Below are 28,000 nucleotides of genomic sequence, written 5' to 3'. Positions count from 1 at the left end.
AAGAAAAATTATTTTAGATCTTTGTGGTTGCATGCTAGATAACGTATTTATTGTTGTGATAGATTAAAACTGAGAAATAGGAATGTAAGGGTACTGGTAACGCAGGTTACCCAGTAAAAGCACTTTGCAATGTATAAGAAACATTTCAAAGCAAAGCCTTGAGGTCTGATAGAATTAAATTAGTGTGGCAATTTAACATGAATCACAACAGTTAATCCCTCAGTGCATGCTGAAGCTGGCACCATTAGCTCTAATTTCCATTGAAGCAAAAGAAGAAGGTCAGTCTAGAACAGAGGCTGGACTGAAGCAGTATATATCTGTTCAACACATTTATTTCCAGGCTTCAGTTTGTTGCCAGGCTTTACCCAGCCCCTCAGAGCAGAGCAGCAAAGTGGGGCTGTGCTATCAATACTCTGTTCTTCCTTTCCCTCCCACCGCTCCTGAAAAGGAGAGCAGGGTGATGGGAGTGGGAGGAAGAGTGCGGCTCTCTTCCCACCAGGGAGCTGCCAGCCTCCAGAGCCAGTCCTCTTGGCAGTTCTCCTGCCAGCAAGTTTGACCCTTACCGACCAGTCAATTTAGTTGCAGAAGGGAGCAATTTCTCAGTTTGAAGAAACTGGAAGTTAAAAAATCTGAGGGAGAGGGTGCAGCTAGGACAGGGAATCAGCAAGGAATAAATAAGGAGAGGGAGTAAAATGCTTTATTAAAAAAGCAAAAATACTTGACAGAAATGAAAAAGCAGAAAAAATAAGGAGGAGCGTTACCAAAGCGTATGAAAATTGACTTATTCTGGTCATGGAAAGGCCACATAGATACAAGGTTCATGTTGAAAAAGGAAAAGAATAATTTCAGTATGCTTACCCTTTTTTGCAATTATTCAAGTTCTGTTTAGAAGGTGACAGTTTTAATATGAAGTTCTGAGCCTAAAAATTACAATATTATTAAAATCAATTCTTAACAAACTTCTATGTATTTTATATAATACAATATAAATTGTATTATATTTATGCCTTGTATTGCTATGTGTTGCTTTGCACAAAAATTAAGTTAACAGAGAGAAACTGGGATTATAGGGTTGGCAAGGCTTGAAAATAATAAAATTTAGTCAGAAATCATTCCTACATTTTTTCCAATCTAAACCTCACCCTAAAATCTTTTTCTGTAATTGCTCAGTTAAATAGTGTAGGGTGTTCCAAGGCACTAAAGCAGATCTCAGAAACAGAGTACACACTCACGTTCTGCGTATCTACAGATCGTTGTTTGTCTTCATGTTACAAAGCTGCTTAAAAATTCAGATCTCTTCAGCCTGAAAATAGTAGCTATTATATCGTTTTAATTTTCCACAGCTTGCTCTTTACTGCGAAATAATTTCATAAAGCTTTGCAAAGAAATTGCTGATAGTATTAGATAGAGGCAGAAAACCACAAAATTTTGTTAGGGTCTCTGATAGCAGTACGTATGGCTCTGAAAAGGGGGCTACGGAGGAAGAGCACCTAGGGCATGGCAGTACTGATGAGTACAGCATCTCTTGGATGTAACTCACAGGAGTACTGTGGTTTTCTAGTAAAAAAAGCAGACAGATGGACAGGAGCTTTACTAATCGAGCACTAGATCTCTTCACTTCTGAACAAATGCGGTAAACAACTTGTAGCAAAGAGGTTTTCTTCCCGCTAATTTGTTGGAAAAAAGGAAAAGCATTTTGTTCACTCATAACCTAGGAAGCACATAAAAGGAAAGTCTGGCTTCACTGAAGTAAACGAGTCCTTTGCCTTCAAGGAAACCAGACCTTTACACTTTGCTAGGTTGTTTAAAATTACTACAGGCATAGCAGAGTAATTTATAAATATTGTTATACCTATAATTTAGGACTATGTCAGCTGTTATAACTTTACTCATTTTGAAGAAATGCAGAGTTATAAACTACCAAACCAACCTTTTACTCATTTTCAAAATATCTGTGCAGGCTAATTCAAAGTTTATTCTGACTCTCCTACATACTTATTAGACAATCTTTTGTAGTTCTGTAAGAGTAATGCTTCGTATCCAGTTGTGCATCTTAAATGAAAATGGCAAGTTTAATAAGCTGTATGTGTCCTTTCTGTATACGCATGTATCTGCATAAGGGTTGTGAGATCAAGGGTTTCCCTAGCCCAGGCCCCAACGTGGCAATAAGCAGATGCCTAGGACAGAGCGAAGAACAGGGCTAACATATATTTCCCCATAATATTTTCCCATCCTCTGCCTGTGCTCTGCTCAAGAACTTCCTGAGCCAGATCAAACCATGAATCCACCATAACTGATATGAGTAATTGAATTTATCTGAATAAGTATATGACTTTATCTGGTCAGACAGATATCAACTTAAATATATTTTTAAAAGCAAATCAATACCTGTAACTGATCAATACTTATGCTTAGCCCAGTGTTTAATTAAGGGAAAACAAGTTGCCTCTTTTTCCATCTGTGCCTAGTCTTCCCAAGGAGCAGGGTACTTGGCAGAAGGGGAATTTGCCTTGTCACAGGTGTCTTTGGTGCAAGAAGGAATTCTCAGTTGTGCCATTGCCATTCTGAAAGTATCTGCAAAGGGATCTTTGATACACTTTAATGTTGGTAGAACTTATTTCTTCAGAATATTTATAAAATATTCTGCAATAGCAATTGGTTACCAGCTCTATGTTGATTATTTTTCACTGGGCTATGAATAGGCAATAAGAGGTAATAGCAGAGTCCCCACAGGAAGTAGAAGAAAGCTTGTCTTTGAAAGGAAATACAAGAATTAAAATGTTACTGGAAATGAAGCTGTAAGGACAAGTACTTGGGGCAGGAGAGCCTCTACTGGGGAGGAAAACAAATAGGGTGACTTGGAAGGTCCCTTCTGTTGCTGGTCTTGCATTCCTTGCCTGTTAAACTCTTGGGTAGAATTGAGAGTAGTTCTTCTTCACCAAATAATTTAAACATCGAATAGGTTTTCTGGCTCTACTGCAGTGAAATGTTATTTTGTGAATACTGTGGTAACAATGACTTTAGAATTGAACTCACTTCCTATGCTGATATGGCAGATAAACTGAGGGGCAAATTCCTTCTTAAAAAAAACCAACTCCTTACAGAGATTGGTTGCTTTTGCTATGTATCTGCCCAGCACTTAGTGTGGAAGTCTTAATTTCTGAACATGTGGTTTATACTTCAAGTACTTTTTACTATTTTCTGCTTATACTGTTCAGTTGTTTGATTTCTCTGGTGTCATCTGATGTATTTGTTAGGCTGAAGCTTCCTCCCTGCTACAAGACAGACGGAAATTTTGTACTTGGGGCATTTTGGCTGGTGTGTGGTAGCAGGACAGAGCACAGCCATGCGCCCTCCGTGTTTATCTGCTTTTTATGTCAGATTTATATCACAGATAGAAATTTCCAAAAATAGTGTCTGAAGTTGGGTTCTCTGTTTCTTATCTGGCGTCTAATCTAGATTACTTAATTAATTTCCTGTATAGAGGAGTAACCTTTTTTGTTGTTATTACTGATCTTTGGCAACTGAGTAGGGCTCTGTACGGATCCACAAATTAACGAATTTGGAAAGAAATGTGGGCCCAGGTTATTATTCAGGCAGGCTGGGCTTGGGCTGGGGCCAGGCATGCCTTTGTGTCTGCTGGCAGAGCAGAGGGTGGACAGGGTGCTAGTGCTTTGGGTGCTGAGGTGTCGGGCTTTGTGTGCCTGAGTTCCACTGATGGCCAAATCTGTAGCCAGAAAATAATGGCATTACAGAGTTGGGTTTTTTTGTCGTCTTCTGAGGGTTGGGCATAACTCATTTTGAGAGACCATCTCGGCTTTTCACACAGTCTGTTCCCTGCTGTTGCACGGATTACAAGGAGATGTGTTCATGCTCTTGATGTTTCCTCTGTTCTTTTTGTGGCATTAAATAGTTTAAACTAGTCTTTTGCCTTTTGTACAATAGAATTTGTTAAGGGATGTTGGCAAAAACTGTGTGGGTTTTGGCATGTGTAATACTGGAATAGATGTTGTGTGGTCTCCTCAGGGCTAAACCTCTACTACTGTGTGGGTTTATGCACTCAAGGGACGCTTGTGTCTATAACCCAGCAGGTCCTTCCAGTCCTCAGCTGGAAAAAATGGAAGCACAGAGCTCACATAGCTCTGCTTGTCTTGAAAGTGTTAGACTGAAACACATATTCTCCCAGCAGCTGTAGTGAGCTGTGTATTTTTGACATCACCTGAGCACTTAATCATTCAAGCAGAAGCGTGGGGAGGACGGACTGTTGGCTATCTCATGCAGTGCCTTCGTGTCCCTCGCCACTGGTGCTGGCATTTTTTCAGATGCTGTTTTTGCTGTTTCTCAGCTGTGCCTCCTGAATCAGGAGGCAGGGTGAGTGCGAAGCATGTGAGCTTAAGGAGTAAATTAATATATACTGAGCAACCTGGTTCTTAGCCAGGCTGTTACTGCTATTACAGTTGGTGTCAGGCTAACTCAGCTCTGTCGGCAGTTACACTTCAGTGTCAGGCATATCTGTAAATTAGGGGGTTGTGTCCAGAGGCCTAGTTAAACTCTGAAAGTGCTGGGTATTTCTCTTCCAAAGGATAAGTGCGTGCCCAGGGGCATCCTGCTTAGTACATAAACTTGGTAAACTTCAGAGAGGAGGAATAGTTTGTTTTACCCGTTTTTCTCTTGATGGTAACTAGTAACTGCAAACTGGTAATTAACTTTATCCCAAACTCCTGAGAAAATAAATTTCATCATAGCTCACCCTGAAATCATTAAAACATTGTTGACGTGCTATTAATCCAGGGGCAAACTGCACCCTTAAACTGTAGTGAAGTCTGTTTGACCCAGGTCCCAAAATTAAAGAAATGTATGACTGACAGGCACAGATCTGGAAGGACTGTGCAGTCCATCCCTCTGCTCTGAGATGCAATCAAGGTCATGTCACTTTGGATATTTTTGCATCATTGCTTTCATAGCTAGTCAATAGTTTCCGACTCCAAAATCTGTTGGCTGGCTGCTTATTGGATGAGAGGTAGTTGCATAAGCTAAAGGGGAGAGCATTTGCTAGCCTGGTCTGTTGTCCTGTCGTTGCTGTTAGAGCACGTGCTCTTCGTCGGGCATTCAGACGCGTTGTTTAACTTTGTGTATTTATCTTTCACTTTGCAACTATATGGTCAGATAGGGTGAAAGAAGTGAATTTTTAAAAGTATGAACTAAAATAAGATAAAAATAAATGTCCTGAGGGTCAGAATATGTAAGCTATACTTTTGAAGAAAATACTATGATGCTATCTAATGCGGCTTCTACTATTATTTCCACATTTTTCTACTATATACTGAACTAAAATAAAGTTCAACAAAGGGTGACTAATACAGTAAGAATATTGTAATGAGTATTAATTAATACTTTGCAATTTAAATCAGAGACAATATGACGTAGACCAGGAAAAAATCCTGGAAAAAGTCTACTACAAATGGGGTTGCTTTGTCTGTCTGCTATGGCTCACAGTGCTATTAATCAGGCACAATACTCCAAGGCACGTATTGTGTGATTCTGCAAGTTTTCCTGACTCTGCACGTACTAATTTTGTGAACTTACTGTTTCATTAACACTAGCTTTTTTTGCTTGGTATTCTGTCATGAATTAGGCATACAAGAAGGGAAAGAAGATAATTACTTTTTTGCTGTTTGCTGTTACCTGCTATTTCTTGTAGCAGATTTCCACTCTAGATCTGGAGAGTCCAGGCAAACTTCTCTGCCGCAATTCCTGTAGGAACAACAACAAAAATCTCTCAGCCTGGAAGGGACCTCAGAAAGTCTCTAGTCCAACCCCCTGCTCAAAGCAGGGTCAACATCAAATTCAGATCAGGTTGCTTGATGCTTTTTCCAGTTGGGTCTTGAAAACCTCCAAGGACAGAGACTGCAAAACATCCCTGGGCCCTTGCTGCAATGCTTAGTTATTCTTGTAGTGATTTTTTTTTGGCTTATTTCTTTATGACCACTTTGTTTCTTGTTCTCTTGCTGTGCACCTCAGCAAAGAGCCTGGCTCCATCTTCTTGCTAACCTCCTTGTAGATATTGGCAGGTGTCTCAGCCTTTTCTCACAGGTCATGTGCATCAGCTCCCTGCCCGTCTTGTGTCCCATGGCTAGACTTGGTGCAGTTGGTCAGTATCCTTCTTCTACTGGAGGGCCCAGAACTAGACACAATATTCCAGATGCAGCCTAGAGGTAAGGAGAGTAGTAGTTGCAGTGCTTGGTAACTTTTCGGTCCTCAAAAAGTTAAATTATTATAAGTGCTTACAGAGTCCTTCTCATGAGCTACATAATTCAGCATTTGTTCTTTTGTTATCTTCAGTTTAAAATTCTTCTCACCTCCTCATCAAAAGTCTGCATTTTGGCTCTTCAATGCTTATGTGTGGCTTTAATAACTCTTTATAGAGTTATTTTCACTGGTTTGTAGCATCACAGGGCCATTGGTCTTGGCTCTGCTAAATAAGGAAGTTGCAAAATTGTTCCTACAAGTCTTGAAGAACAAGTCTTCTATCATATTACTTAAGTAGAGGGGAAACTATATTCTGGAAATCGATAGCTTTCAGGAAGACTTAAGGGGTTGTACTGGATGACTTACTGAAAATAAGCATTCAGTGTTATATTGCAGCTGTGGGGGTTTATAAACAGGAGTATACTAGTATAGAAGGTGTTTATTGCTACTGTAAACAAGCGTCAGTTATCGCCAGCTATGGCAACTAAAAGGTTGCTGAAAAACTGGTCGGAGTCAGAAATGAGGCTTAAAAGCTACCCCAAGCCTGAAGTCCTTAAGCTCCATTCCCTGCAAAGAGTGTTAAATGTCATGTGCGGAAACCTTGAGGGAAGTTTGTGGTTCTAGATCTGAAGGTACCACAACTTTCCACCATTGCAATCAACGAGAACAAAGTTCCATTAAATAAGTTCTTACACTTTCACACAATAAAATATTAGATGCGGAAGAGGCTTACTGAGTTTTAAAGGAGGTGTTAATTTGCCTCTTCTATAACTGACTGGTACTCACAGATTAAGTTGATACAATTCTTGCAGTTGTCAGCAAACAGCTTAAGGCCCAAGAAACTACCTTCATTGTGACTGTACATCATTAGGAAAGCATAGTTTTAATACATATCCATCATGTTTTCATATTATAATTAATTTGAGAAAGTGAGAAGGATACCATGTAACACTATGCTTTCTTTAAGCAGTTGACTGCTAGTGAGCTGTTCTACATGGTGGATACAGGAAAAGCAGAAGATGGAGTTGCTGATTAGAAACATCTGCCTTTATATCTTCTCATATTTAACTGTATGGCTATTTACATGTCTGTTCTTCATATATACAAACACATGTGCATGCTGAGTATGCATATGGAAAAGCACCAAACCAGTGAGTCATTAACTCCTGGTTTCATTGATTTTCACTTTTAAATGCTTTTTATTTTTTAAAATTGTTTTCCTCAGGTTGTGGTTGAATTGTCAGTTGGCGTTAACACCCACAGTGGTAAAATTAAGAGTAGTTAGAGGCTGGCTTACCAAGACCAAGCGTAACTGGAAAATAACGGTGTTCTAAGCATTTGACACAGAGCTCAGCAAGTGCAGGAAATCAACATTAAACAGACAACCAGAAGTGAGGAAAGCAAAGACTGTTAGCCACCTGATAAAATGTTGGCTGTCCCATTGAAACCATATAGGAAAGTTGAGTGTTTTGATTAGATTGAGTGTGTGTAAATGAGCACTGGTAACAGCAGAAGTGCTGGGTTATCTCTCTCATCCTCTTGTGCAGAAAGGAGGTCACAGATGGATTTGCAAGATAGGGTTTGTGAAAGGCAGCGCGCGCTTTGCAGCCGCAGGGGCAGAATGAAGCTTTGCGCTGGAGCATACGATGTTCTTGCTCAAAGCAGTCCTGCTGCGCAGAGCGAGATGCAAAGCCTCTCCTCGTCTGTGGGCTCTGTGCACAGGCCTTGAAAATGAAGGTGGGCCATGGTTCTCCTCATGCCATGCAGAAGCGACCTGGATTGCCAGTGAGGCTGCGGCTTGAACAAAGCCCCTAGCGCTGCTAGTGGTAAATCCCTTGGCAACTCAACTGGTTTTGCTTTAGTCGAGGTCTGTGGGTGTTACTGTGTATTTCTGTTAGTTCATGTTTGTAGTTATTTCTTTTACTTGCTTATATTAAGTAGTATTTTTTCATAGCACTAAATCAAGAGATCAGACTTCTGTAGACCCTCTAACTGGAGAGTTACCAGTCATTGATAACTACAGTCAGCACCCTGTGTACTAAAATTTGTGTTTCTGGTTGTGAACACACAAAGGAAGTAGCCTGATTTCCAGGGTTGGTATGCAACTGTATTTGTGGTGTGAAAGGATCTGTTATGTTTTATTAAAGTGCTTTCAGAAAATTTAATGTTGAAATGTAGTGAAATCTAATTAATTGGTAAAGCCTATTTGTAAAGCACATTGAAGAATTTTTGCTGTTTCTACTGAAAGTACTGATTATATTGTGTACTTTACAGAGAAATTTAAACTTAATAAAATGGGAATAGCAAATCTATTGAATTACAGCAGATAAATATTTAGAGCAATTCCTAACGGTGGGATTTTAGAATAAACGACACTGTAGCCCCACTACAATAAACTAATATCAGTTTAAACATATGCCTCACTTACGTATTGCATGCATAGGCTACTGTTGCTAAGCGTGCTGCGCACAGCAGACCATTAAGTCGGCCTTACAGCCACGCAGCGGGAGAGAGACGTGATCCGCAGTGCTGTGCAGAGCCCGGCCTAGCTTGCTAGGGAGCAGGACTGTGCGATCAGTTGTCATGCAGAACGGAAGCATAAACCTTTCGCTAGTAACTCTCAGCTGATAATAAATGAAGAGTGGTTTCTTGAGCCAGCTCATTTCTGAACTACGCCTCTGGTTAGTTTACAGAGGCTTTTAATACCCCTCAACTGAGCGTTGTTTTTCTTTGTCATTATGTATCTAGCAGGTTTGAAAAGTAGATTGAGAAGTTTTTAATACCTCTTTTTCTATATTTTTAAAATACTACTTAAAACTTACAAAGAAATGTCTTTTTGATGTAGTTAACTCAGTCCCACAGGTCTGTCAATGAGCCTGTTGGGGCCATCAGGGGAAGGGTGATCTTAAAATATATCTTGTCAGTTCCCTTTCTCAGTATCAGAAGAAAAAAATACACTCCCTTTCCCATATGTTGTCCTAGAGAAATATTTTCCCAGTAAAAAGGAACATTTCCTTTCACAATAAAAGAAAAGCAAATTTAAAAATTCTTCAGCCAGAACTTGGCAAAAAATTTCACTGTCTAATGGTGCCACCGCATGTTGCTTGCTGAAGTGATAGCTCTTAGGGGAGCCTGGTGCTGCCAGGTACTGCAAAATATGTTTTGGTATTAGAAATTATAAAGAAGAAATGAAATATGCCGCTCCTGGGGTTCTCGCATTGCTTAAGATTCATTTCCTGAAATACGTGAGTGACTGCATTTGGACTGGTTTTGCCCAGGCTGTGTGTGCCATGGCAGCATGTGAAGCTATTTTAAGAAGTTTTTGTACTCACTGGCCCAGTGAAGAAGCTGGGAAATTTGTTTGTTCGTCATATTTTAAATATACTAGCATAAGTTTGCCAGCATAAGAGAATACTAGCATAAGTTTAGCTCAGTTAAAGTTAGGAGGGCCTTCAAAAATAAATGACAGTAGTCCCGCTTGTACAGAATTTTTGGACAGATTACCATCTAGTCATTGTTAATAGTCATACGCTTGGGTTCTTGCCAGGCTTCGGCAAGCCCTGCAGAAATCGGAGAATAAAAATATTTTTATTTTTCCAGTTTTCTACATTCCTCATCAATCCCCGTATAATTACAACAACGCTCAGAATTTAAGAAAATAATTCTAAAATAAGAGAATTAGGTTTGAATTTGATGAATCATGAACTGAATTAAGTTGCTGTCTTCTGTATCTTTTTAATGTTTTTACAGTAGGGGTAGAAGTCGCTTTAATTAAGATGCTGTAGTTTTATCCATACATTTATTTAAATAAGTGAATCAGGATGCAGAAGAGGAATCTGTATTCCAGCATTTAGCTATGGCTTTTTTTCTGCACTGTTGCTATGGAGAAGCATATAAATATTTGTATCACAAACTAATTTTACTTCCCTTATAGATGGCATGGAAATACAGATAAAAATGGTAAAGAAGAGTTATTGTAGGTGGGTTTTATCGTGCAGAGTAATGTTTTGGAATGGGTCCAGGCACAGACTAGCAGCAAAGGAAAGTTAGAAGGTGCTGTTAGAGCAACCTGACATCTTTATGTTACGGGATAGAAATTGAATGAAAGTGTCCACTGTATTTGCAGTTTCCTCTTTTCCAAATTTTTTTTGATAGCATTAGTAGGTATTTGTCTTTCTAATAGCTCGTATGTGCTGGGCCATTTGTATAAAATCAAGTACAAGCATAAAAGAACGAACCTTAATTCAGAAGCACATGTCCATCCACCCCTGAGTGGATGATATGGAAACTACACAGCTGCTTAGGAGTTGGAAGCTGCATAAATTATTTCTTCATATGATCACTCACATTTTCTTATGTCCAGCCTTTTTCTTTCCTTGTGTGCCAAACTGCCTCTAAGGTGGCATTCACGCTGGACACCTGAATTCCAGCAGTGCTGTGCATGGCCTTGCCTGTGCTCCTCACCTTGTCCTTCAGGCTGGTCTCCATCTAGTCTCCTTCCTTTGTTGTCTCTCAATCTTTTTCTTTGGGGACTTAAGTCTCTGTAATCATTTCTTAGCGTATCAGGGTGGTTTCCAGCTTTCCAGACGTTGAAAGACCCTTAGCTGATAACCCCAGGTGATGTGAGAGATGCCTTTGGCACAGTTTAAACTCTGCTCTTTTTGCCTCTGTGAATTCTGTACTATGAGACACCCCCTTTAACAAGAAGGTTCAAAGAGTGGCTCTGGTTTCTCTTGCTCAGGAGGTATTTTGGACGCCTGGAATTGTCACTCTGGTTTCACGTTGAGATCTCTCTGGTGACGTCCTAAGATAATGAAAGCAAAAATGTTTAACAACAGGATTGGAAATAACACATATCACCATAGCAGTCTGCTACCTCTTTCTTATATCACAGGATGTTTTCATTCAATTCAGCAGCAAAAAAAAATGGGCAATACAGAAACACTGAGTAACAGTTACAGCTTAACATTTGTGCAATGGGAAATTGAGGGCAGTGTGGTGTCAGTAGTTCGTTAGAACTTTTAAGATCCCTTAAAAACTTAAATATTTAAGGCTAAATGACTTTTATGATTTTTCTAAAAATAAACCCTCTACAGTATTGAAGACTTCACAGTGAACTAAAATTTTACATCTGTAAAGAATGTACCTTAAAAATGTGCACACCTCTTGGCCAGTAGGTAGATTCTCCCACTGACTAAGCAAACTGCATTCATGTCTTCAGAACAAAGATCTGCTACCACAAGGAATAATTAGTAATTATTTTTTAATTCCCTTTGTGTCTGACATTCTGACATCACAGTCCTTCATTGTGGTGAGCATTTTGCTTATCTGAAGTAATCTCAGAGCGCTCTCTTGTATTTTAATAAATAAATAAATCTGTGATTCAGTGATAAGCATTCTTAATTCCAGCCTTGTATTGATGTCTTCCTAAATGTAAGAGCAAATTTCCAGCGAAGCCCATCAGCTGTACCTGTCTGTGCTTACTGCCACTGTTTTAAGTCACAGCCAGTGCTGCCTAAGAAGAGAGAAGGTGACTGCCAGTTACCCTGCAGACAGGCGTGACCAGAGGTAGGGGTCGGGGATTTCCAGGAGCAGCGGTGGCGATGCCAGCTTACGCAGTGCGCTGTCATGAGCACGGTTATTGCCTAGGAGTGGCAGAAGACAGTTCCAATACAACAGTAATTTCCCCCGGCTTTTCATTTTGCCGTTCTTACAGCAGTTCCCCCGGTCATGAGTCTGAGGGAGAAGGTTTTTTTCTGTATCTGTTGGGCCCAGTAATTTCAGCATAAGGCATTATTCATCACGAAAAGAATTAATTAACATACAAATTGCATCATCATTTGCTGAGTCTTTTGGTGGGAAAAGCAGTACCTCTGTTAAAAACGTGTCATTTGTAAGAGTCAGGCGTAACAGACTTGCGTTTTTAACTACCAAAGCTTGAGTTAATTTTTTTTGTGTAGTTTTATTTTTCAGTTGGATTCAGAAGTGTCCTGCTTTCAGATTTTGCTGTTTGGTGTAATTTGTCATGCTACCACTCACTTAGCGTACCTTTTCTTTTTTCCCTTTTCTCACAGCAAATGAAGCTTGCAGCTGAGTCACTGAAGGAGTAAACATGAAGGAACGAGGATGACTAAAGCAGTCACATGTGAATGCGGGCACTTCTTGAGCATTTGTTTATGATGAAGTGTAGCTCTCAGAGCATGCACTCTACCATCTATTCAGTAGGTGGCACCTGCTTATATGATACTTGGTAAATATTCTTTGCCTGACACTGTAAAAAAAGATATTTTCTCCTGCTCTCTTTGGTTCTTATATGCAACCGTTTGTGAAGTTAACACCAAATAAAGCACTCCAGCTTATGCTAGGTCTGGCTGAAATCTGCCAGACTCACCGTGCTTCAAGTGATTGAAAACAGATCCTGTGAGTAAGCATCTGGAAGCTAACTAGAGTTTTCAACTGCAACTTTGTAAAAGAAAAAAAAAAAAGAAGGTAGACTAGTATTTAATTCACAGTGTACTGTCCCTTTGGGGTTATTGCCCCTTTTGTTCCTTTATTACAATAGCTAATCAATCCTGTATTATTTCAAAGACTTGCTTATTAGCTACTGTTTGCACATAACAAATTTAAATATTTTATACATTGCATAATGAAATACATGATTGTTCCCTATATGATCTGAGAAATAGTTGAACATAAATATTATAAAGTATGCATTATATATTCCTGTGTGTTAGTTATCTAAATAAGCCCCAGCTAAAATCTTTTCAAAAGCTGAGTAAAAGCATTCAGTAGGAAACAGATTGCTGATCAGTAATTTATGAAGTGTATTTATTTTTTAATTTGCATTAAATTTTGGTATCACTTCCCTGGATCTTGAACTGCAGTATTGTATGAATGGATCTTCTGGTTAAATGAACTGATAGCAACAGATCAATTAAACTTGGTACTTGATATACCAGTACTCGTGTATGTAGTATCTGATTTTTTTTTCTTGCATTTCACAAAAAGGCAGTTTTCCTAATGTTTTATTGTTTTCTGACAGCAATAGGACCAAATTCTACAGTGTTTGCTCCTGTGACCTTGAGACAGTTTATATTCTCCTGCTGTGACCTTCGTCTTTGGTAGATGTAACTTACCTATATGTGATACTTGCTGGAATTCTATTTGGAAAAATCTGCTGTTACAATAATTAAGGTGTTTGCCTGCTTGGCACATTTCAGATTTCTGCCACAGGGCCCCCACAGCAGAGTAATATAACTAAGCCAAAATAATGTATTCTGTCTGGAATTTAAAATTAGCATTTCTCAAACTCTGCAAGCGTGACCCAGTAAGAAACGACTCTGTTCTCTTGGGAAGAGGAGCAAAACCGTGCTACAGCTGCTGTCTCTGTTCTTGCTTCTCCCACTGCGCGTCCCCCACGCTGCTGCTATTTCAGGGGTATCTCATGGGCTGCTGCTGTTTCACAGCCTGTTCCTGAAGCCGTGGCAGGGTTGTGGCTGCACAAGCTCTGCCCTGAGCAACCAGCGGGGATCTCTGAGGGGAGCACGTCTCCCTTCCTACAGTGCTGTAGAGATCCCAAAACCAAAGCTTTTTTGAGGAGGGGACCGGCATGTTCTCCATGAAAGCTCCCCAGCTTTGCAGTTTCTTGCCCACTTTGATCTGAAGTAGGTCACGTTTGTTCAAGTTTCACTCGTGCTGCCTAGTCAGTGTTTTTGAGTGAACGGTTCAGGAGAAGAAAAATCTGTGGGATGGGTTCCTGGTGGAATGTGTTCTTGTGAGCTTGTCATAGCCATTTTGAAGGGATTCTGCTGGTCTGCTAATTTGTGCTGGTTTATGAGCATAAAGTTGGTGTGTTTTGCTGATGGCAACTGTATCAGGTGTCTGGAATAATTTTCTAAGATGGGTTAGAGAAGGAATCGAGTTGTGTCTCAACTGTGATCATGTGGGAAAAAAAAAAGTAGACTTCTGCAAAACTGACTTTGTGGTTGTCCTTGTGGTCCTTTCATTCTCCTGTTTTCTGTAGACTAACAGGAAAATCTCTAGTACAGTTTAAGTACGTGGTGACATAAGTAACGTTAGCTGTTGCCCTTGCCTTGGGCAAATCCCTTCACTTCTGCTTAGTTTCCTTGCCTATAAATGGGGATAATACTGTTCTTTAGGTGGATTCTCCACCTAAAGCTAGTAGGTATGGAGGAATTATGACCTTCCATAGTGTGAATGAGAGAGAAGTATGGGAATCCTTTGGTTTTTAGGGATTTGAGTTTTTTCTAGATACTGGGAGAACCTCTGTTTTAGCATCACGGATGCTACACAGTCATGACAAGAGAGTGTTTCTGTCCTAAAGAGCATACACTTTAGCTGGCTGAGAAAAGTTACCTGTATAGTGCCAAGTAATATGTTGTCACTGAACTGAAATTTAGCTCCTATTCCTCTGTATGCTGCTCTGTGTCCTTTTACTGGGAGGGTTCCTGTGTTTCATACTGTTTGATACTGGTTTGATATTGGGGTTTGGTGGTGGTTGGTTTTTTTACATTCATGATGTCATCTATTTTCATGTCTCATTTGAGAAAAAATGTTTGTGTCTGTGCTTCTGAATGTCTTTGTATTGTTTTAGTTCTGCTGTAGGTGCATCCGTAGAAATTGTGGGATGCTAGGGATGAAACTTACTGACAAAATCTGTTGTCAGATGAAAATATTAGAAAGAATAAATAAGATATTTACCAGTAACTGCCATTCATGTCTGTTCCTAGTCTGGGTAACTCTGTCCCCAAGGCACACAGGAGCGGAGACTTCATTTTCCCGTTATGCTCAGGCCATCCCCTGGTGCGCGAGGCCATTGGCCTGGTTTTCTCGGCGTGCAGTGGAGAAGGGCACAGCGGGCCACAGGGGAAAGGGGAACATGCGCCGAAGTGAAAGGAAACAAAGCCACCTAGATCAGAGGTGTCTGGTTCCTGGTAAGCGTTTTCCGTCGTCTTCCTTGGGGTCATCGAGCGGTTTGCGTACAGTGATAGCTGAAGCTGCAGCTCAGGCCCTTCAGGCCAATAGTGGTGGGTTGACGCGGGGGTTGTGGAAAGCCTGAATGGGCTCCGAGCGGCCGCCTTGGGACTGGCACGGCCCAGCTTACGCGCTGCCTGTGCCTCCGTTGCGGGCAGCGAGTCCATCCCTGGAGGTTCACGGCAGGGTCCATTACCCAGCTAGAAAGACCCTTACACCTTAGAGACAGCCTGACAGCCTTGGCTCTGGGCCTTTCAGGAGTGCAGCCAAGGGACTTAGGTGCGTGGCAGTTCTTCCAATGGCTAAGTCTAAGAAATAAAATAAGTTCATCTCTGGTCTCAAGCTTCAGGGAGAAACCTAGGGTGAGTCTGGAGGCATCCTGTTTGGGAAGACGATTGTGTGGGAGTAGCCTGTAGCTATCCATAAGGCTTGAATTTTACATGGCTCGTTAGCAGCAGCTATAACAACTAGGCAAGCTGTTTTTAAGGAAAAGGGCAGTCATAAATAATTTACTGGTGATACAAAAGTTCTCTCATCAGGTATGTTGTGAGCCACAGGTCTAATTGTGTGGCCCAGGGGGATCTGCTGACTCCAGAACTCTACCGTACTTGCTGGACTGCAGCACCTCCCGTGAACTTGAGGACAGTAGAAGAGGAAAACACTGGAATTGTTACATGGGGAAAGGTTCCTCTGTAAGCAGGCAAGTGAGCTGGGTGTTTTAGCCTACCTAGATGTGAAGGAATTGATCTTGAATCTCATTCAGGATGACTTGCACTGACTGAGAGTTTACTTCCTTATTCAAATAAGCGAAGCCAGTGGGAACCATGCCTACTACTGCCATGTGCTTTCTTCAGGAAAGGTCTCCCATGCCTTGTCCGAGAGCTGGAGGGGCGGGTGCCACTGTCAGGCTGGGCTGACAGCAGAGCCTGGTGACTCACCTGCCAGCCCTGAAGCCTGATGCCCTTAGAGAGGAGGGATTTCTCTGCACCCCACTGCTTGATATAAAACACAGCGGTGATGCTATCTGTCATCACTGGTGTGATGAGGGCAATCCTGGGCACGGTGTAAGAGAGCTCCTCAGCCCTTCCTGCTAGCTCCCAGGTCTGCAGCGCTGAGCTGAACCTCTCCCAGGCCTTGGGCACTCAAGCGCCCGGAGAAAAACAGATCCTTCCCTCCTGCCTCCCCCAGCCCTGTATTTCTCAAGAGAGAGGAGGGAGAGGGAAGAAAGAGGAAGATGTTACACAAGGGTTTGCTGAAATTAATTGCTAAGGAGATCTGAAATGACATGTCTGAGAGCCTCGTGAAGTCCTTACAAAACCCCTATGCTTTTCAAGTCCTCTAAAATATCAAGTATACTTGCATTTTTCATGAGACATAATTCTTCTACCATCTGGGAAAGTAAGTAGAGATCATCTTTTTTTTCCCCTAATCTAATAGACTTTACTCTGTCACTAATTCAGGGTTCTTCACTCCTAGAAACTGATGTCATTTGTAATACATACAGATAGGCCAAACTGAGTCAACTTGTTGCAAGTAATCACAATTTTAAGCTCAAAAAAAAATAGCCAGCGCCTGTGCTTCAAGCAGGGAGTAGCCTAAAACAGCTGCTACAACACTGCTCTGGAGAAGGGCACTGCGGCTCTCCTTCCAAACACTGTACCTACGTGACTTCAACGAGGGAGCTGTGCTGGCTTCAGCCAGTAGGCAACTAAACAAGTGAGTCACTGTTACGCTTTCCCAAGTACAGTCACATCAAGGTGTTATTACTCAAACACCTTTTATTGAAAGCAAGTCATAATCTGGAGTTAGCGACAGACAGAGCTGCTCTGATTCATCCACATAAACTTAACCATGGGAAAGGCTGTTGGGGTGGCTTTGCTGGCTCCAGTGTTCAGGACATTCCAGTTTTACCCATTTATTGCCAGCCATCCACATTGGGATTTGGCTGTCAGTAATTTCTTTATTTGCTAATGAAAAATTCATTAAAAAAAAATCTGACCTGCATGTACTAGTTACTGAGATGTTATTGCTTGGTCTTGTCATCTTAAAAAAAGAGGAGGGTAGTGCAAGATCTGTTACGCCTTCCCTCACTGAGGCACGGTCACAGCCCATGAGTTCCTTGGCCACTCCTTGCCTGCTACTGCCTCCACCCCATTTTGTGTGAACCAGAGCTGGGAAGCTCACCTGCAATGGCAAGGTCCCAGCTGCAAAAGCCTGTGGGTACAGCTTTGCACAACTACCCGATCATAAAGCAAGCATACATTAATTGCATATAATTACATAACCTGTTAAATGCCATTAATCCCTATAAGTGTGCCAAACACCCTGCGTCCATACTGTCTCTGGCTGGTTGCAGTTCATGTTTCATGAGCAGTTAGATCCCTGCAGAAGAGCAGGTTGTGCTGAACGGCTCCAACCACAGGTCACCAGAGACATCTCTAAGGGTGAACTGGTGACATGCAGAAGATGGCAGAAACCACCCCCTCTCAGGCCATCCTTACGATAGCGCACAGGCAGAACATGTTCCAGGTAGTGCTGCTACCCCCTCCTCAGCCTGAACTGCTTTTCACAGTACAAAAATACAGCAAGCAGCAGCATTACTCTCCTAACTACATGTTAAGGCACAGCAATTTATAAGTGATGACAGTGAGAGCACATGCCTGGATTTGCGCTTAGGTATTTCAGTTGTTCTCTCGGTTCCTGTACCAACATACTTAATTTTAATGTTCAGGAGCAGATGTTTTCCAGCACATGGCAGTGTAAACATTGCCATGTGGGGCACAGTTGTAAAATGTACACTGTGAAGCAGTTGCAGATTTGGAATTAACCCCTGGGATCCCATTACAGCTGACGGCAGAAACAGAGCAGAGCATGCACGCAAAGCCAGGTCTTGCACTGCGGTTTTAGATCTTGGGCAGTTTGGGTGACACTCGCTTTGTCTTAAGGCACCCATCTTTTGATGCACAGTCAGCATGGCCCCCTGCTCGCTTCCGCTGTGTGTCAGTGCTGATGCTAACACTGGTGGGGTTTTTTTACTATTACCCATTTTACATTGCAAAGAAGACTAGTTAGTTAACTGGGTTAGGTTTGGATTAAAAACATTAAATCTATGCGGGTGAAACTTCAACTCACATACATCTTCACAAAAAAAACCCAACCCCAAACTAGTTTGCACACCACCCATGCCGATTCGGCAAACTCGTATACAACCAGCCATGTCATCTAGCAAGACAAACCTGAGACAAGCACAGCACCTTGCCTTCCCCAAGCGTTACAGCAGGGGTAGGTAGGGTATCCCTCCCGTGACTGTAACCGACGCACATGGGGCTGAGATAAGACTCATCTGACTGACCTGGGCACAGGCACAGCAAATACTTTAACTGAGATTTTGAAACCCATCGTAGTCTGTATTCCAGAGCTGCCAGGCACGAGCTGCCAGAACAGCACCAGGTTTGCCAAGATGGTGAGCTGGACAAGTTTGTCATCAACGTTCTCTAGCTGAACAGCGGCTTGTAAAGTTGACTAAACCATTTAAATCATTCTGAAGTTCTGCCTAAGAAACAGCAACCTCAACCTTTAAACAAAAAGCTATTTTAGCAGATGCCAACCATGACAACTTTTAAGCCCAAATTAACAAGTTTGGTCTATGCAAGAGAATAACTGAAAGTTTGCAAATTAACAGGGACCCACACACAAAGTTGTACTTTTTCAAGGCAACCGCGCTTACATTTCTACTGCTTTCCATTTTCTTTTATTACTCTACGTGAACTTGCTCAGCGCTGCTCAGCGTCTGCAGTATTGAGAACTCTCTCCCAGCACGCGTGTCTCCGGAAGGTCTGACCTCCCCTGTGCCACAGCCTGGGGCACGCGGCCAGGAGCTTGTGCCGCCCTTACACAGTGAACACCGGGAGAAACAAACTGCATTGACATGCAAATCATAGGTTATGCATCAATCAAGGTATCACTTTTATTAACTGGATTTTCCATGTCTGTCGCACACCATGAATGTTTACACAATGAAAAAGCCAAACATCGCTGGAAGCGGTCAGATCAGCTGATATTTCTGTACCCTCTTAACACACACACACACGGACTCTTTCTTGGTGAGAAATTTTTATATTTCTGTTCATTAATTCTGCTTATTTATACTGCTACTCTTAAAATTCTGTGTCAAGATTGTCACATCTTAAATACAGATTAAGTTGCTAGAGGTACATTATTTTTTTATATATATATTTATATACACACATACAGAAAAATACAAGACTAATTGTTTTTCCACAATATTTAATTTATACACTACTGTAACTATATGCAACTTTTCAAGACACGTTAAGGGGTACAAGAAACTGTTTACTTGCTCTAAATAGTTTGGTCCGATATTATCTTAATGTAGTGGTTTATTCTCGCCCTTCCTTTTACGTGACGACATAATACAACATACACCACATGCACAGTCATTCACTGATCAACAAATGGATAAAGGACACCGCTCAGACTAACATCTGTACACCCAAAGGTTCAACCAACCACACACAACTATAAGGCTATAATACAACTATGCAGCATAAATGGTCAACACTGCTGTTCTAAAGTGAGCACCATATATACAGTTGTATATAAAAACATTGGAAACAAAATACACCTGGGGTTAGTTAAAAGGTGCCATTCCAAGGCTGTACATAGTATCAGGAAAGTATTTACAAGACGTGGAAAAAAGCTGCAACAAATAAGTTTATTGCCAATGCCCTTTATAAACTTGTCTCCTACTTGGATGTTATGCTCACCGTCCGTGAACCACACATCTCACTTCTGGCCCTTGGTAAGATCCCTGCTCAAAGATTTCAAGCAAATATGTTCTATGGCTTCACCCACACATCTATTCTTGTAGCTTTTGATTTATAAATATCACACTGACTAAACTGCAACTAGAGTTTAAAACTTAAAGAAGTAAAACGCTTACCCTTTGCCTTGCTTAGGAAGCAGAATGTAAAATCCCTGGCTAGGCTAGCCAGTAAGAATACCCCATGCAGTTTAGACTCTCTTAGGAAAGTCTTTTACTCATCAAGAAGAGCTGTCATGAGCTGTACAAATTACGCCCAAGCGTAACGCCGTTCTTTGGTGCTCTGCTCACTCTGCAGTGGATGTGAAATGCATTGTACTTGACCATTCTGCAAGTGTTACAAGACGCTCAACAGTGTAAACTCCGCTCAGACATCCAATGTCTGCCAGGGCGCTGCTACATAACACCACCAGTTTCACTAGCATTGCTTAGAAGACCCAGTGCACAGCATGAAAAAATAAAACATTCTTGCCCTTCCCAAAACTAGCAATCTGCAATATATTTTATTCTAGATAATAAAACTCCACAAAGTTAATTCATCTGGTCAAAAGTATCCTTTTGTACAGAAATACTCTAAATCAAGACCTTGCCATGGCAATGGGAAACCCGACAGAAAGGCTAAGAGCTGTAAAATAAATACTTCCCTATATGCTATTTTAAACTGACTTTATGAAAAAGCATGATTACTGAGGGAAAGTAAGTGGTGTACATGTGGGGAACAGCAGTATTTTAAGTCTTAGAAAGAGTAATAATGAGAAAAGTGTAAGTGACAATAACAATTTCAATTGGAATCCAATTACCTAAAGGTTTTCCATCCCTTATTGCCTTTTGAAGTCTCAGGGAAGGGGGGAGAGGACAGGGGAGAAGGTTTACAAGGTAAAAACTTAATATTTTAAGTGTCATGATATACTAATAACAAAAGTAATTCATACAAATACTTTATTTTCAGTTAGCATGTAAAAACTCAGAAGTAGTCTTAATAATTTACCTTTGTTATATTAAAAAAGAAGATTGTCTGCTTGTAATATTAACATATTTCTATGGGAGAAAGCTGCCTTACAAATCTACTTGCCTTTTTTTTTTTTTAAAAAGAAAACTGCCTCTAGCAAAACAAGATCTTTTCAGTTTGATTTTTGAGCCACAACTTTATCCATATCATAGCTTAAGACAAATAGGTGTGGGTTTAAAATCAGGTTTCAAGATCACTAATCAGTGCATCTTTGCTTTGTACAAGCCTTGGAACATCTGAAAGCTCCCTGAAGAGTTTTCAGCATCAAAACATTATTGCTTTGGTTCTGTTTCAGACACATAGAAGTATGCCACGTATCACATATTTTAGATATCACAGAAGGTCAGAACAAGAATTAACATTTCACAAGCAAACAAAAGCTTCTCTCTCTAGTTTTTAAGTGCAGAACATGAAAATTCTAAGTGCTCCATTTACATTAGGATCCAGATATTTAATTTAATCCAGATCTTCCATAGTAAAATTATAAATGTAAAAATTACACAATAAAATATTCTGTTTTGTTGAAAAAGAAAAACATATCAGCTAGCAGCATGCAAAGACCATGCATTGTCATACCATCAAGCAAACACAAAATTAAAGTGTAATAAATAACTGCTCAAAGCCCACTTAAAAATCTTAAGACAACAAAAGGGGGTCCGGCGACAAGATGTTCACAGCTCTGAACAGGAAGAATGACGCTGTCAAGTAGATCGAGCTATTAAAGTCAGGTCATTGTCAAATGACATGACAACAACTGGTTTGACTGGAGGTACACAGCAGCCCCTCCTTCGGGTTCCGCTGAATATTCACAGATATCGTCTTTTCACAGAGAGGTAGTTGTAGCACATTGTTTTTCAAGTTCCTGTTCTTTATCCGTTCCAATTCATTTGCTGTGTCTGACATTTGGTCAGAAAAAAATTTTAGGCTGCCCAACGATGAAGCCTGGTTTGTGCTTCCGCTGGAACTTATACACATTTTCCATGTTGATTTCTCCTGTACTTTTACACTGGAAAAGGACAGATTGTTTTGAGGATCAATAATGTATTTAGCTCCGCCATGAATCTGTGAACCTAGGCAAAGGCTCATTAACTTCAGGCTTTCAACCAGTTCCCCTGCACTTCTAGACGACAGCTGCATTGAGTTTCCAGATCCAGCGCATCTACGAGTGGAACCAGAAGTGGTGTTGGTGCTACCGCTGGAGCTACCAGAGGGACTCCCCCCACCTTTGTTGTTATCACTTGGGCTCGTCTTGTCTACTCCTCCGTTTCCATTACTTGGTTTGCTTTGTCCACCACCATCTCCTTGGCTGCCAGGTGGCCCTTCGCTACTATCCCGTCTATGCCAGGAGTAAGTAAACCCACTATCTTTGTCTAGGCGTCTCCTACTTTCCGAGTCGTCATCGCTTGTTTCTGAGCTACTGCAACTAGAGCCCCGTCCCTGGCTTTTCCTCCTGTGATAGCGTTTATGCACTGTGCTAGGTGAAGCAATATTCATTTTTAACCTGCTGAGCTTTGGGGGTAAGTTCTCATCCATGTCAAACTCATCATCTGACTCGCCCTCCTCAAAGATTTGATTGAGGACTGGTGCACTCTTTCTCGAAGTAAGACGATTTGTAACTGAAGGCTTACGGCGCAGAACAACTTGAGTAGAAAGAGAAATAGGTTTCTTATCTTCTTCATCCTCCTCTTCATCTTCTTCTACTCTGAACAAGCACTTCCGGCCACTTGTAGTGGGTTTTAAGCTCACTGATGGGACTGCTGAAAGTGCCGGTCCAGCTAATTCAGGGATATCTTCTTTCTTTGCTGAATCGCCAAGGGCCTTGCTTCTGTGGCCGTTGAGAACATTCTCAGCTGTGCGAGCTGGTGACTGAGGAACAGTTGCGTGGGAGAGAGGAGAAGCTGTAAGGTCATCCTCCAGATCTTGGGGTACATCGATTTTTGTTGGCCACGATTGCCTACATAAACAATTATAAAGGATATGAGAAAAGTTAGATCCTGGCAAGCATTTCAGGACATAAAAGAAAATGTAAGATCTGCACAAGAGAAGCGCAAGTACTGCCACACAAACCAGCCTGCTGAGTGGCATGTTTGTAAATAACAGTACTGAGTAACTGAGGAAAAGGAAACCTCCTCTGAGAACGTGCATTCCTTTAGAAATGTTATTTGAAAGGAACATCGTATATACAAAAGTATAGTTTAGAAATTATGTTGGTTACTGTCAAATGAAACCTTAAGATTTCACTGCTCTCAGAAAATGAATTAAACAATAAAAACTTTAAATAATTGTGTCTCCAAGAAAATAATCTGAAGTAGGTATAGAACCACCAGTACCTAGAGGAAGATACAAGCTGATTCAAGCACATCTTAAAGAAGATAGTATTGCAAACTACTTTTAATCTGAAGCTTGTTATTTTTTTCCCCAGTATTCTTAATATAAAAATTAGCTTAGAATTAACATGAGTGAGACTGAAAAGCTGAGTCAGAAGAAACATTCTCTCATTTTCAGGAAGTCTCATTCAGACCAAGCTCTATTCTACAAAATCCCCTTTAATTTTAAACAAACATGAATTGAGAGCGTACATTTATTTGACCTTAGCTGAGGAACTGGAATAATACAGCTGCATGAATTCAGGACTCAAGCTTCTTAATATGACACTTGAATAAACTGTAAATCAAAGTTCAAAATGTATGACTGTGTACTAGCATTAGCTCAAATCAAAATTAAAGTAACACTTGAGTGTAAATCAGTTTTACAGCTAGCAGCTGATGTCTTATCTCCAGTGTCTAAGCTAGTATCTAATGATTCGTATTTTACTTTAAATCCTGAAATATATTGTAATTTTCCCATAATGCACACAGAATTAAGAACAAAGACTGTCAGTCTTTCCTCTCTCTCTGTATTCTGAAAGCCTAATCCGAAAGACCAACACCTTAACACTGAATAATTCATCAATTGCTTCACTCAGCATAAGCCCCACATTTCTTGTGGGGACCAAGAAATTTTTTCTAACCTCTCAAAGTATGAGTTATCTTTAAGTTTAAAAAGTTTGCCAATCACTTAACCTTACATAACTAAAATACTCTAGAATACTGCATGAAAAGCTGTAGCAGAGAGCTCTGTTCACATATGGGTAGCATATTACAAGACATTCCCAACCGTATTTTGGGTCTGCCAAAAGAAAGGGCTGCATGACTTCGTAGCCCCGTTTAGAAGCAAGGTGTAGGAGGAAAGCAGGAGAGGAAGCAGAGAATGTTTCACACCAAGTGTAACCCCAGATATCTGCTTGGACAGCCTGCATACGAAGACGGATGGATCATAGCAACTCCCTGATCCCTGCTGTGTTAAGAGGTCAAGCTGAAGAAACAAGGGAAGCTCAGACACCTCTTTGATATTCATATTCTAAACATGTCCTTTTTAAGTGTTTGAAGTTAATGGAAGCACCTGCAGTAGGACTGCATTTGCTCAAGGCTCCCTCTGTAATGGCTGGATAGAAAAGGATCCTGAAGTGTGAGATGCCTGTCTACTACAAAGGTAACAATTGACAGCGATCTTCCCAAATGGATGAACTTTGAAGAAGAGTACTTTATTAAAGCTAACATTAAACTCATCAAGCCTAGCTGCAGACTTTGTTTTGAAGTGCTAGCTTCAGCTTTGCTTAACAAACCAGCAATACAAAAATCCACCAAGATCCTCTAACAGTAGGACCTGGATGCCAACACACCCATGTGAGCCGGTGTAGTCCATTCCCTAGGAAGAGCCACACAGGCCCCTTCCTCTCTCATTGGGCACTGGGAGCTCCTGGTGCCCTCCCACCAGTGAGCAGCTCTGCCTGGAGGGAGACCACACAACCAGCAGCTCCGACCCAAGCTGTCCAGATAAAGAGTGGAGCCTAGGCTGTGGTCCTCCTTGGTTTGACACTGGCATCCTCCCTTAGGCCCCAGCTGACTCCAGAAATGCTGGGAACCACTGACCTAGTTTGCTGATGACTTGTGCTATGCTGGGTATTTTAAACACAAACAACTGTCAGTGATTAACAAATAGGACTTAAATAAATTAGAAACATAATTACAAGAGTGACAGAAAATGGAGATCTAAATGTTTCAAGAATTTACCGTGCTTTAAGAATGGACTGGTTTGTCAGCAAAAAAAGGAAGAGAGTTCTGTGGCTGTCACAATAAAGGGTAAATATAGTATCTAACAGTACAGTAGTTTCCAGGCAATAAACCTCCTCACTACAGTATGTTTATCTCTCATAGCAGCCCATGTTTGCCTCCCTTCCCTTCCCCCCATCCCCTTATTCCCAGTAGGCCTGAGGGAAGAGTGGGACAGAAGGGAAGTTCCAGGTTGCAAGTTGAATTTTTTTTTTTTTTTAAATCTTTTGAAGTCTCAAAATCAAAGTAAAGCACTACTTTGTTGTCTTTTCCATGAGGTCATTCTATATAAACACTTTGAATTTAGAACCATCATGAAGACAAGGAATAGCTACCTGGGACCATTAAGGGCAAGGGTTTCTGAGTTTATGAAGATGTCCCTGTCATGAAAAGAAAATTCACACTCATAAGGCAGGCTTCAACTACTCCATTCAACTTTACAAATTCATATCAAGATTTGGATTCAATAAGCTTGTTTGTCCCAGTTCCTCATATAACTGGAGCAGCTCCTCTATTGAAACAGTGACACTAACACAGAGAAAAAAACCAAAACAATTTAAAAGCAGACTTTGTAGTTTTAGAATTTTCATTTGAAGGTAAACTCAAATATTTCCTGTAAAGTAATTTGTTTTCTAACTAATACTAGTATTAGACACATTTGATGCTCTGCTTGGATTTCTTTTTTAAAGAAATTGACATAAAATAAGAGGATGATCCATTAAGAGAAAACTAGAGAGTGAAAGTTACAGTATTACCCTTGAAGAGAGGTAAGCTCTGTAACACCAAGCACCAGACCATTTACATTCTGTATGCAACCCTTAGTCGCCTGCAACAATAACTCTTCTAAAGTGCTTGTAACCATAGAACATAAGATAAAATTTCCTACATAAGTGACCATTGAGTGAATGAAATTTTAAGTGCAGCAACAAAATTTCAGTCTACTCTAGTACACAACACAGAGTGCAGTCTCATCTAGAGATGACACAGATGTTGAGAACCACTGTAAGGTTCGGAGAGAAACAACTCACTGTAAGGTTCAGAGAGAAACAACTCATTATTCAGGTAGATGGACTGGTATTCAGAAGAGACTCCTCTAAAAGCCTCCAAAATCTCAGCCTAAATCCCGGGTAACAATCAATGGAGATGATGTATCTTTAACCTATTTTTCCAAAGCGCATGCCCTTAATTTATAACAAGTGTCCTTTTTCTCCTAGATTGAACTTGAGGTGGTAGTACCTTACTTTTATCAGTTAGGCCAAGGAAAATATGGATATGCACCAGAAGGGCACCATAGCATTTATGTCCCCATTATCATTCCTATTAAATGATTTCATGGGCAACCTTGCATGAAAGTTGCACAAAGAAATCTTTGGAATGAACAAGCTATTTTTTCTTTTTCTCTAAATCCTATCGATAGATTAACAACAGTGAATGTAGGCAGCAACTCTAAACATCAGCACAAACACTTAATATTCTTCTCTCGTTAAGAGATCAGCTACTAACAATTGTTATTATTGCTAAGAATAGTTACCAATAATATTTTACCAAAACCTAAAAGGCAACTTTTTGAAGAGACTAGAGGTTAGACAACAAAAATTAATGGAAATGCCTCAGCACAACCTCCATCTTCACTGGAAAGATTGTGAAGATGGGCCAATAAAGATATTTTTTTTTTCAATACCAGCAGATCCCTAGTCATAGTCTATCATTTAAGTCAGGAAATTAAAAACAAAATCTTTAAGAAAAATGACTGTTTGAAACGTGCATCCTCCAATATCAATGTGCAGGTAGAAACTATACTATTTGCCTTGTGTTTGTTTGTTTGTTTTTTTTTTTTTTAATGCACATGCTGCTGTAACTGAAAATATGGGATGCTTTGATAACTGGTTGCAGCGCAACTGGACTGGTTGAACATATCAATACCAACTAGACGCCAGAACCCCACTTCCCCCTTTAGTTTTACTGTGTCACAAGCTGAAGGTTTGAAAAATCTCAGGGAACCTTACTATAAGGTTTTATTTCAATCCTGTTTTTGTCAAAGTAAAAAACCACCTAAAATCACAGAATCGTTTAGGTTGGAAAAGACCTTTAAGATCATCAAGTCCAACCATTAACCTAACACTGCCAAATCCACCACTAAACCATGTCCCTAAGCACCACATCTTCACATCTTTAAATACCTCCAGGGATGGTGACTCAACCACTTCCCTGGGAAGCCTGTTCCAATGCTTGACCACCCTTTCGGTGAAGAAATTTTTCCTAATATTCAACCTAAACCTCCTCTGGCGCAACTTGAGGCCATTTCCTCTTGTCCTATGGCTTGTTACTTGGGAGAAGAGACCGACCCCCACCTCGCTACAACCTCCTTTCAGGCAGTTGTAGAGAGCGATAAGGTCTCCCCTGAGCCTCCTTTTCTCCAGGCTAAACCACCCCAGTTCCCTCAGCTGCTGCTCATCAGACTTGTGCTCCAGACCCTTCACCAGCTTCATTGCCCTTCTCTGGACACGCTCCAGCACCTCCATGTCTTTCTTGTAGTGAGGGACCCAAAACTGAACACAGTATTCAAGGTGCGGCCTCACCAGTGCGAGTACAGGGGGACAAGCACTTCCCTAGTCCTGCTGGCCACACTACTCCTGATACAAGCCAGGATGCTGTTGGCTTTCTTGGCCACCTGGGCACACTGCTGGCTCATATTCAGGCAGCTGTCAACCAACACCCCCAGGTCCTTTTCTGCCAGGCAGCTTTCCAGCCACT

At 40.9% G+C, this 28,000-nt stretch overlaps 2 protein-coding genes across 7 annotated transcripts in view; one reads left to right on the top strand and one right to left on the bottom strand.

The window, feature by feature from the left end:
- ANO10 (anoctamin 10) overlaps positions 1-14,900 on the top strand; it is a 130,117-nt gene extending 115,217 nt beyond the window's left edge. For 2 of the 3 annotated variants that reach the window (XM_072853904.1, XM_072853905.1), the window contains exon 13: positions 12,324-14,897. In XM_072853904.1, coding sequence (XP_072710005.1) covers positions 12,324-12,359 — 36 coding nt within the window. In that variant the 3' untranslated portion in view covers positions 12,360-14,897. Of the gene's footprint in view, positions 1-12,323 lie in introns of all 3 variants that reach the window. The other variant, XM_072853906.1, reaches the window with a different exon arrangement.
- A 4,281-nt stretch (positions 14,901-19,181) lies between these two features.
- Positions 19,182-28,000, bottom strand: part of SNRK (SNF related kinase) — a 47,089-nt gene continuing 38,270 nt past the window's right edge. For 2 of the 4 annotated variants that reach the window (XM_072853900.1, XM_072853901.1), the window contains exon 7: positions 19,182-23,049. In XM_072853900.1, coding sequence (XP_072710001.1) covers positions 21,831-23,049 — 1,219 coding nt within the window. In that variant the 3' untranslated portion in view covers positions 19,182-21,830. The remainder of the gene's footprint in view (positions 23,050-28,000) is intronic. The other 2 variants (XM_072853903.1, XM_072853902.1) reach the window with 1 other exon arrangement.

Source organism: Ciconia boyciana, chromosome 2 (assembly GCF_034638445.1).
Source record: "Ciconia boyciana chromosome 2, ASM3463844v1, whole genome shotgun sequence".
Classification (NCBI taxonomy): domain Eukaryota; kingdom Metazoa; phylum Chordata; class Aves; order Ciconiiformes; family Ciconiidae; genus Ciconia; species Ciconia boyciana.
The sequence above is the reverse complement of the archived record's forward strand: the minus strand, read 5'-3'. Positions and strand labels throughout refer to the sequence as shown.